Source organism: Oratosquilla oratoria, chromosome 22 (genome assembly GCF_046742065.1).
Source record: "Oratosquilla oratoria isolate Oo_2021 chromosome 22, ASM4674206v1, whole genome shotgun sequence".
Taxonomy (NCBI): domain Eukaryota; kingdom Metazoa; phylum Arthropoda; class Malacostraca; order Stomatopoda; family Squillidae; genus Oratosquilla; species Oratosquilla oratoria.
The window spans coordinates 43,252,325-43,263,861 of NC_134798.1; the positions used below are offsets into that span (position 1 = coordinate 43,252,325).

Here is an 11,537-nt window from a genome sequence, read left to right on the forward strand (position 1 = left end):
AGTAGCAACGCTCTGACCCGCTCGGCTAGCGAGCATGGATATATATATATATATATATATATATATATATATATATATATATATATATATATATATATATATATATATATATATACATATAACACTTTTAGTACTTACATCCTTCCCTTTGAATTTCCTGAAGAGGTCGATGAAGGAGAAGGGAAGGGCAATGTTGAGGGGATTCGTCCTGTAGGGCGAGGCGTTGCGCTTCCTCGACTCGAAGGCGATCATGAGGTCTACAAAGGCCGCAGGGCGCTGCTGCTTGAAGGCCGACATGAAGTCCGCCCCAAAGAGTCTGTCCAGAAGGCGGACAAATTCCACGTCCACTCCTGCAGAAAAAATGGTTCATCAACAGTGCGTAAGCATGTGAATTTTACGTGACTGCATTAAACTTCCAACTCCCGTCCTGTATTTGAGTTTTCCCATTTATTTAAGAAAAAATTCAACTTCTGTAATCAGCTGCTGATCTGAGTATGCATCCATATGAATTTTACATGATTAAATCAAACCTTCAACTCCCTGTGTTTCGTTTTCCCCTTTTTTATTTTATATTCCGAATATTTTTTCCTAAATCTTGTTTATTCAGTTGCTGACCTGAGTAAGTACGCATATGAACTTTACGTAATTCCATTTGTAAGACGTGCCCTGTCCCACGACCTTTGACCTCCGAGGCCCCCAAGGGAATCACTCGTGGGGCCAGCCGTGTAACTCATGTACAGCCTAGCCGCGTGGGCCGCAGCTGGCCGCATGACCCTCACAAAAACCTCTTGAGAAAACGCACGTGCAGCTCACCAGCCTAAGACGGACTCTATCAGGTCCCAAAGATGACTAACCAGTGCCTCGGTCTGCCACGTGAGACACCACAAAGCCCCTTTGAAGAAACACACGCGCAGTGCCAGCATCGGCCAACCATGACTCAATCTACGTCTGATCTGACCATGTAAGACACAAAAACTTCTTTGAGGAACGCACGTGCGATATCAGCCCTCATACCCTCTGTATTCGTGAGTCAGCGGGCTGAGAATGCTTTGCGTCCGACTTCCCACGCATCACACTTTGACCTCACGCCAATTAGGAGCATGGGTCATGACCTGTCCGTGTATATAAAGACTGATGAAACAGAGGAAGAACCAGATCGCCTTGGGACACAACTTGAAGCCACGAGTCGTCAACTCCCTCGCCGTCTCGTCCCCTCCCCCTTTTCTCGCCCTTAGAGCGAGCAACATAACGTTGGCGCCCAAATTCATTGCTAAATAAAACCAACACTACATTAGAGTTTGCCTTCAATCAGCCTAACTTTTGGCTGCCCAACGTTTGGGGCCCCTGATCCCTAGCTCTGCCGACTGCCATCCGCTCAACTACCACCAGATCGGCTGTCGCCACTTGGTCAGCCAGATCGTCTGCCACTGCTGACTGCCACTCGACTGCCGCTTGCCAGCTTATCTGCCGACTGCCTACACTCTCCTACCACAGGCATATCCGTGGCCTACCGCCACCGCCACTAAATCATTTACCAAACTAGAGTTATTAGCGTCTTCACCTTGATCCATTCACACTTCAACGGAGATCACAAGGTTCCCCATCTTAACTCCGGTAAAGCTAAACGACTAGAAAATTCGTCTGTCAACTCTCGACGCCAACCATGGTTCATGTAGGAGACAGTACTTTTAACGGAAACGAAGCCCTTGTCACAATCCGAAGTATTCGCATGGAAGCACAGCTGCTGGGATTCAAGGAAAACAGTGAAGAGTATAATCACTACGTACTAATGGAACTTCAGCGTCGTCGAAACCTCGGGTCGAGACAACACACCACTGCTTCCACTCCAGCACCTAGGCTCTTACCACCTTCACCACATGCCTTCACCCCAGATAACGAGCAGCTAGACAGCTTCTTGGGAAAATTCGACCCGTACGTCCAAAGCGCGGGCTACGGCCCAACGGGCATACTAACTTGACTTCTCTCTCTTATCCCAACAGAGGCCTGGAACTTGGTTCGATCCTTGCCCCCTGAGTTCCAACAGGATTACTACGAGGTCCGGAAGCTGCTGAAGGACGTGAACCAGCTGACGCTGGCAAAACTCCGAAGCAGTTTCTTCAACGCCCATGATGATATGATACAGTTCACGCTCAGGGCCCTCCAGTACCTGAATGCGTGGATGGAAGCCTGCCATATGCCAGAGACCTTCGATGTCCTCCGTGATTTCCTTGTCGCAGATCTCATCCACAGCCGACTGCCTTCTATCATGATAGCTCACCTTAAGGGGCAAGACTGCACGCCACTCGAAGATATGATAACGGTTGGGAACCACTATCTGACCGCACGTCCACACACTACCTTACAATAGCTGTACCGAAACCAGGTATCTCACAAACCTGTGTCATCCTCTAACCCTCTTCCATAGGCCACTAGACGCCCAGAACCCCGTGCAGAGTCGTCAGCCACGGTCCCGCAAGGCTGTGATTTCCACGGGCCAAACAGCCGCCATACGTCCCAGGAATGCCGAGCCCTGCAGCAGAACCCACGGCCAAGAACGTCACCAACCCCCCGTGCCGCTCACGTCATCATAACAGACGAGACGGATGCGACACTCAACCTCCTCACCATCATCCCGCCGGTAGAATGTTCTACTCTGGGAACCAACGTAGGGCCAATTAAATCTACTTTGAAAACATGCACCGGAACTCTCGGAGGACAGGACGTGACCATCATACTGGATTCAGGACCTGACTCCATCATTGCAGCAGAGGCCCTCGTCGACTTCGGCCAACTGAGTGGTCGCAATGACAGAGTCTGCGACGCCCTTGAGGGCTTAACGACTCACACGCTAGCTAGAATAACTTTAAAGGTAAGAAGTCCTTCGAACGGCCTTCCGAGAGGGACAGCATACTTGACGTAAATCAGGAGGACAGCGGGTCCACGGAAGAAGAGCACCCCGAGGCTGGTTGCCATGTGACTACCAGGGCCTCCGCCCACGCCCAGACCGAAGAGGAGGCTCTCCTTTCAACACCCCCTTTAACCTCCAAACCAGAATTTCTGGATGAGCAAAAGAGTTGTCCAAACCTCCGGCGGATATACCAACGAGTAGCCGAGGCTCGAGACCATTCCGGGACCCGTGATGCGCTCAGCAGTTACCTGCTCCGGATTGACCTTCTCTACCGCAGGACCCTACGGGAAGGCCATGAAACCTTCTAACTGCTCGTTCCGGAATCCCACGGTCAAGAAGTTCTCCAACTAGTGCATGAAAATCCACTGGCAAGACACTACTCTCCAAAAAAGTGTTGGTACGCCCCCAGCGTGATTTCTATTGGCCAGGTATGTACGCAGATACTAGCCGGTACTGCTTTTCTTGTTCTACCTGCCAGCCCAAGATGACTCGCAAAGTCTCTGCTGGGACAAGTCGCCATCACTACCAAGCCCTTCTCCTCACTCATCGTGAACCTCGTAAGACCTCTTTCTTCCCCGTCACAGAAGGGGCACCGCTACCTCACCGCAGTGGACCTGGGGACAAGGTACGCCGATGCCGCTGCCCTTCGCCACATCGATGTTGATACCGTCGCAGAGGCCCTGTTTGACATCTGCTCCAGGTAGGTTTTCCCTGGACCTTGACCACTGACAATGGCACCCAGTTCACAAGTGCTGCGTTCTCTGTATTCCTTAAGCTAATGGGTATCAACCACCATCTGATTCTCCCTTACCACGCCCAATCTAATGGTCTGGTGGAGCTTTTCAACGGTACCTTGAAAACAATGCTGCGTAAACTGGCCAGTGAACGTCCAAAGGATTGGGACCGCTACCTGTCTGCATTTTTGTTCGCCTACAGGGACACACCTCAGTCTTCCACTGTTTATTCTCCCTTCGAACTAGTGTATGGTCACCGCGCACGAGGACCCCTGACGTTCCTGAAGAAGTGCTGGGCCAACAAAGGACCACCCACCAAAAAAGAGAAGGGCGTACATCGGTACTTGCACGAAATGCGGCATCGTCTCCAAGCTACTTGCCACATAGCAAAGGAAAATCTTCTGAAAACTCAAGCCACCTCAAAGGGGTTTTTCGATCATCGAGCCCACGCTTGTCGCCTGCAACCCGAAGATGAGGTCTCGATCTTCCTGCCAGACTCAACACATAAACTGACGATGGCGTGGCATGGGCCGCACAAGGTCCTTGCCCGATAGGACGCTTACATTTACTCCGTGGAGGTAAAAGGCCGCCCCAAGATCCACCACATAAATCCCCCAAAGAAGTACTCTCACCGGGCCGACCCAGAGGACCGCGACAAAGTTGACTAACCAGTGCCTCAGTCTGCCACGTGAGACACCACAAAGCCCCTTTGAAGAAACACACGTGCAGTGCAAGCATCGGCTAACGATGACGCAACCTACGCCTGACCTGACCACGTGACACATTTTCTTTTTTTTCTAAGGAACGTACGTGGGATACCAGCCCCCATACCCTCTGTATTCGTGAGTCAGCGGCCTGAGAATGTTTTGCGTCCAACATCCCACGCATCACACTTTGGCCTCGCGCCAGTTGGGAGCATGGGTCACAACCTGGCCGTGTATATAAAGACGGACGAAACAGACGAAGAACCAGATTGTCTTGGGACACGACTTGAAACCATAAGTCGTCATCTCCCTTGTCGTCTCATCCCCTCCCCTTTTTCTCGCCCTTAGAGCAAGCCACATAACATTGGCGCCCAAATTCATTATTAAATAAAACCAACACTCCATCAGAGTTTGCCTTCAACCAGCCTAATAGCATTAAACTTCCAATTCCCGTCTTGTCTTTATTTTCCCCCCTTTATTTCAGAAAAAATTGTCTGTAATCAGCTGTTAATATGAGTTTCCCTAACAGGAAACCCATAGTTCCAAGGCAGCTGGCAGCTGTCCTTGAGTGTCTACCTCAAATGTTTTCAAGTAGGTAAGGTTGACTGTTGTCTAACTGTCCAACCATGTTATCAAAACCTTGTCCAAGTACTTAGCACAAAGTGTTTAACAAGCATCATAATTATGGGTGGGAGTGGGTGCGTGCCCCTTGTGAGGGGGAAGAGGGCGAGTAATAAAAAAGTCAAGAACTAATTTACTATGGGCTGTGTTACGAGAAGATTAGCTAACTTTATGGATGGAGATGACAAGTGGTAAGGGACATAGAGCTGCCTAATGTAGGCCTTATGGTCTCTTGCAGTCTCTTTCGATCTTTTGTTTTTATATAAAATAAATAGAACCTTGATTATGCTCACCACTGTTACTCTTCCTCCTCTGGGGGAATTCACACAATGGAAGAACTGGACAAGGGTTTACAATCCTACTCACCGGTGGATCCGTAGGGACCTCCAGTTGCTTTATGAAGTTCCTTGAGTCTTGCTGGTCCTCGACCTGTGACCTGATGAACTGTCATGTCCACAGTACCCCCGCCACAGTCCACCACCATATAAACAGTACCTGTGGAGGAATGTATGATGTTTATATAAAGATATCTATGTAAGAAGGATGTATATTCATTTACTCTATTTATCTACAGTATTTATTCATCTATCAACTTATTGACTTATTAATCAATTAATTAATTAATTGATTAATTAACTAATTCATCTTCATTTTTACTATTACTTTTCTAAGCACAGTAAGATAAGGGAACCAAGATCCGTTTAAAGGTTAGGAGGCTATACCCCGTGCAATTTGGGTACTCTACTTTGCCTACTAAGTTAGTTAACAGGAGGATCCTTTAGGTCCTAAGAGGGAGTCCTGTGGCACTTCGCTTCTTACCTTGTTGAAACCAGTGATCGATTCGATCCTCGGTCATAAACGGAAGAGAGATTCTGTCCTCTGCAACACACATATATATATGTACAAGTGAACATTGGACACTGTAGCTGCCAAAGTAACCAGTATGTGTATACATGTGTACGTGTACATGCTCTGAAATGTGGTGTTCATGATTGTGTGTGTGTGTGTACGTGTGTATAAGCGCTGATGCACAACATAAATGAACAGTGACATGCATATACAAAACTTAACAGTTATATATATATATATATACAAACACAATAATGTACAGATGGTTACACTGTAAGAGTGGCATAACATAACGTAAACACAGGATATCAAGCATGACAAAGATCTCTGTAAGGAGCAGCATGATCAGACAGACAAACGCATGCACGAACACACAAACAAAAATCACCTCTCTCAAGCTGGGGCAGTGCCAGGGGCTCTTCGCTGTCGCTCTGCAGCTGACTGTGCCTGTTGCTGAGGGCGGCACTGTTCCTGTTAAGGGACGGCACCCGCAGATCGGGAGGGCGCTCTGGCACCAGCTGGTGCTGGCGAAGGCGCCGGCAGTAGATGGCAGCGGCTTCTGGCTCCAAAGCTATGAGTAGCTGGTCGGGTCGCTCTACCGAGCCGAGGCCAGCCTGGGTAAAATATGAATAGATAAATGAATAAATAAAATAAAACAAAGAAAAAACAAAACAAAATAAAATAAGAAAAATAAATAGGATAAAAAATCAAGCAATATAAAATTAAACAAGATAAATGAATAGATAATAATAATGATAATAGTAAATCACCATTCCGGGGACAGAATTATATTTAGAAAACAATATTACTTTCCATCATATTCGTATTATCCTCCTGGATGACAGCTCAAAGCTCATATACAGACTGATCTCTGGGCAATGCTGTGTGTTTGTTTGTGTGTGTGTGTGTGTGTGTGTGTGTGTGTGTGTGTGTGTGTGTGTGTGTGTGTGTGTGTGTGTGTGTGTGTGTGTGTGTGTGTGTGTGTGTGTGCGTGTGTGTGTGTTTACCGAATTGTGGTACTGTATACAACACTGTATACAACACGGTTATCTCGAATTATGACAAAAGAAACAATATAGATTTAATATATCTAGACTTTGCAAAAGCTTTTGATACCGTCCCACACGAAAGACTACTCACTAAATTAGCTTTGCATGGAATAAGTGGTAGCCTATTAGGTTGGACTAGTAATTGGTTGAATGGTCGAAAACAGAGAGTTGTTTTAAATGGAAAAACTTCTAGATGGAAAAGTGTTGCAAGTGGAGTTCCTCAGGGTTCCGTTCTTGGACCACTTCTATTCATAGTATATATAAATGATATAGACCATGGACTAAAATCTACTGTTTCCAAATTTGCTGATGATACAAAACTGTGCGGAGTGGCAAATGATCACTCAAACCAATTAGATATTCAAGAAGATTTAGATCAATTACAGAAATGGTCTGAAAAGTGGCTAATGAAATTTAACACAAGTAAATGCAAGGTAATGCACATAGGTAAAAATAACAGTAAGTACGATTACAAGTTATTTGGTAATTCGTTAACAAAAGTGGATAGTGAAAAAGATCTCGGCGTAATTATCAGTAACGACCTCAAATCATCTAAGCAGTGTATTTCAGCCTCTGAGAAAGCAAATAAGATTATGGGACTGATTGCGCGATCTTTTGATTTCAAAAGTCCATCACTCATTAACAAGCTATATCAATCGTTAGTTCGTCCACATTTGGAATATGCTGTTTCTGTATGGTCACCGAATCTCATTAAAGACATTGACAGACTGGAAAAAGTACAACGGCGAGCCACAAAACTGATTCCAAATATCAAAAATAAATCATACGAAAATCGACTAAAACACATGAATCTGTTTTCCCTAAAAAAGCGTAGACTCAGAGGTGACTTCATACAGGTCTTTAAGATTTTAAAGGGAATTGACAACATCAAAAGTGACCAAATTTTCACATTGAATGAGAATCAGACAAGAAACAATGGTCTCAAACTATCCGGAAATAGATTCAATTTGGAAGTAGGTAGAAACAACTTTGCCAACCGTGTAGTAAATGAATGGAATAAACTTCCTGCACAGGTAGTGCAATGTAGTTCAGTTCGAAGCTTTAAGAATCAGTTAGATAAATACCTAAGTAAGATGCTGTAATGATTATAATTTATCTTATATTATTTGCTTTTTTTTTGTTATCATTTGTCTGTCTGATTTTCATTTATTATTAGTTATATGTCAATTTATTATTATTTACTATTTACCTGTTTGTTTATTATTTAACTATACCTATGCATTCATTTATGTATTTTATTTGTTATTTACATTATTATAGTTTTTATTTATTGTTTTATTATTAATATGATTTTTTTTCGCATCCGACCTAGATATGGATCAAAAGGTCTCCTGTCGGCATGCTCCGCCTTTGTAATCCTTTGTAATCCTTTGAAGCTACGCTCGCAGGGTCCTGTCTCCTCCAACTATACTCTAAATTATTTCGAGGTTTGAACTCGTGTATGGTTTCAACTTTGGGCATATTCTAGTCTACATCCTTCAAGAGAGTGTGTGTGTGCGTGTGTATGTTTACCTAATCATAGTGCACAAGAAACGAGCAACGTTCGTGGGATCCTGTCTCCTACACATGAAACCAATTCAAGATCATTTCCCCAAAACCCTCGTCAATTTGTCGAAGCACAGACAAAAGGGTAAATATACTTTTTTGGTCTCACACACAAACCTGGTAAGCCGCAGTCCTCATCAGCTGCTTGGCCGGATGGCTCCAGATGGCAGGGACAGTGACCACCCATCTGACGTCTTCTTCCACCACGCCCACGCCAGTGACGTCAGACAGCTCCCTGAGGGCGTGGTCGCGGAAGTACCTGAGGGCGTAGCTGAAGATGGTGAGGGCGGGCACCTTGACGCCGTTGTGAGCCTCCAGCATCGTTTCCCGCGAGAGGGGCTGAAGGAGGAGGAACAAGACAAGTTAGGAGAATGGTGAGCACCCACCAGGTGAGGACACAAAAAACAAACATTTAAGATGAGACAAGTTTACAGGTATACATACGTACATACAGTATTGTATATTATCATTGTTATAATCTTTAATACACACACACACACACACACACACACACACACACACACACACACACACACACTATATATATATATATATATATATATATATATATAATACACATACGTGCACTCTTTCATATTTCCTCCTCTATCGGTGATTACCATTCACCCTGGCTTCCCAAGCACATAAGGCAAAGGTGACGGCTTCGGCTATAGCTAAGTTTCAACTGTCTTAAGCTCATCTTACTGCTTCTACTACTACTTGTTGTGCCCCTTTGCTTCCTTTTCATCCGCCTCCTCCTCTTTTCATCTCCCGCTTCCCCCTCCTCCTCTCTTCATCTCCCACTTCCCTCTTCCTCCTCCTCTTTTCATCTCCCGGTTTCCTCTTCTTCTTTTCATCTTCCGCTTCCCTCCTCCTCCTCCTCCTCCTCTTTTCATGTCCCGCTTCCCTCCTCCTCCTCCTCTTTTCATCTCCCTCTTCTTCCTCCTTTTTTCATCTCCCTCTTCCTCCTCCTCTTTTCCTCCTCCTCCTCCTCCTATTTTCATCTCCCGCTTCCCTCCTCTTCTTCTTTTCATCTCCCTCTTCCTCCTCCTCTTTTCATCTTCCTCTTCCTCCTCCTCTTTTCATCTTCCTCTTCCTCCTCCTTCTCTTTTCATTCTCCTCTTCTTCCTCCTCCTCTTTTCATCCCCCGCTTCCCTCCTCCTCCTCTTCCTCCTTTCTTTCATTCCTCCTTTTCAGTACATTACAGTTTATTTTCATCTTCTTTCCTCCTCTTCCTCCCCCTTTTCAGTGCATTACAATTCCTACTCCTCTTTAGCATTACCCCAATTTCTCTTTCCATTTTCCTCCTACATCTTTTCCTGCTCCTCCTCCTCCTCCTCCTTCTCCTCTTCCTTCTCTTCCTTCTTCTCCTCTTTTCCAATTTTTTTTTACTCCTTCCTACTCCTCGCCAATTCCTTTGCAAATTTTTCCACTTTTCACCATGGAAAAAAAAAAAAAAAAAAAAAAAAAAAAAAATTATATATATATATATATATATATATATATATATATATATATATATATATATATATATATATATATATATATATATATATATATATGAAAAAGACAAGAAATATAAAAACAGAGTTTGCTCCCACCATGCTCGAGTCCCTCACGGTCCTGATCCCTTGTGGCTGGAGGGTGTCAGGGGAGAGGAGGAGTAGGAGGTGCTTGGAGTCACCTTCATTGGCTATACTGATAATTCACCTGCGCCACCGCATTGTTTCATAAACAGGAAACGTGCTTGCGTATGTCAGTGCGATTCAAAAATTGGCTTGGACCACGCGCTGGACATGTGGTTGATATCTGTTATTCTTCCGTATGAGAGCCCAGTGTTCGTATGTTCACATACACACAAACACACATGCATACATACACACGCACACACACACACACACACACACACACACACACACACACACACACACACACACACGTACGTTCCAGCACGTGATCGTAAGCGCATGCGTGCTCGAAAGACAAGCAGGCAACCATGCAATCCGACACGTACTGTGTATATATACATAAGAAGATGTGCAAATTACACTGTTTGAAGCGAAGTTCGTGTTAACGCGCTTGTTGAGCAGACGTGTGTATGTGACCTCCTGCCTCTCGGGGTAACATTGGCGCTCTTAGTAGCAGCCCAAGGTCAGTCTGTTGATCTCGTTCCACCAGACTTAAGGAACCTACTGTTAGTGAAGTGATATAATGTGCAGCCCTCCACTGCACCGACCCAGTAATACAAATTGAAGCAAGGGTGCGATTACCCACCGACTTCACCAACAGCAAGGAGGAAATGACTTCGTGTTCACCACAGATCAACTCGCAGGGGGGCGGGGAGCAGTGTTGACTTGCCGTACTGACCTGACTTCATCCCTCTCATTCCGAACGTCCCCAAAGGATTTAGACTTTGTGGGTCAAATCTCTCGGCTCCCACCTACAACACAATATAACACCGCATCTGTTATCGTGTGCGCACCACCCTCCAACGGATGACCTCCGACCTTATCATCACTGATAAGGTCCAGAACACCCGGTCAGTGATACTGCGAATGGTTTTCACAAGGGAAAGATAGCCACCATCATATACGAACAAGAACACCCTGCACATTTTGCACCTATGTTAGACTAGTTCTAAGATTTAAACAAATTGTATATTGCCAGTATATCTCTGTATCACTGTTAACTCAATAAACCGTTTATTATCATTATTATCATAAGTTTACACACACACACACACACATGTTTCTGCCCCTTACAGTGTTGTCGGCACAATCACTCCCTTCATACGATCTCCTCTTAGTATCTATTCCCAAATGTCTATTTCTCATTACACTTTTTAATTCCCCAAGGTATTTACTTCTCTCAGTCTACATTCTCTCTCCACCTCCACTCCTTCCTTTCCGCCACATTCACCCCAAGTATCTAAACCTATCCACTTCCTCCATCCTCTCTCCCTTAATACTCACTTCCAATTTGCTGCCATCCTCTCCCATTGTAAATAAATATGTAATTAAAAATAAATATATAAATAAGTTAATAACCATGTAAATAAGATATAAAATAATAAATAAAATAAATTATAATAACAGAAGCAAAAAAT

At 44.7% G+C, this 11,537-nt stretch overlaps 1 protein-coding gene across 6 annotated transcripts in view; it reads right to left on the reverse strand.

Annotated features, from left to right (window-relative positions):
* Window positions 1-11,537, reverse strand: part of LOC143037499 (uncharacterized) — a 259,649-nt gene that overhangs the window by 18,676 nt on the left and 229,436 nt on the right. For 5 of the 6 annotated variants that reach the window (XM_076205816.1, XM_076205813.1, XM_076205817.1 and 2 more), the window contains exons 5-9: window positions 8,549-8,770; window positions 6,205-6,430; window positions 5,787-5,846; window positions 5,334-5,462; window positions 139-350 (exon numbers count right to left, since the gene is read on the reverse strand). In XM_076205816.1, the coding sequence (XP_076061931.1) occupies window positions 139-350; window positions 5,334-5,462; window positions 5,787-5,846; window positions 6,205-6,430; window positions 8,549-8,770 (849 nt within the window). The remainder of the gene's footprint in view (window positions 1-138; window positions 351-5,333; window positions 5,463-5,786; window positions 5,847-6,204; window positions 6,431-8,548; window positions 8,771-11,537) is intronic. The other variant, XM_076205819.1, reaches the window with a different exon arrangement.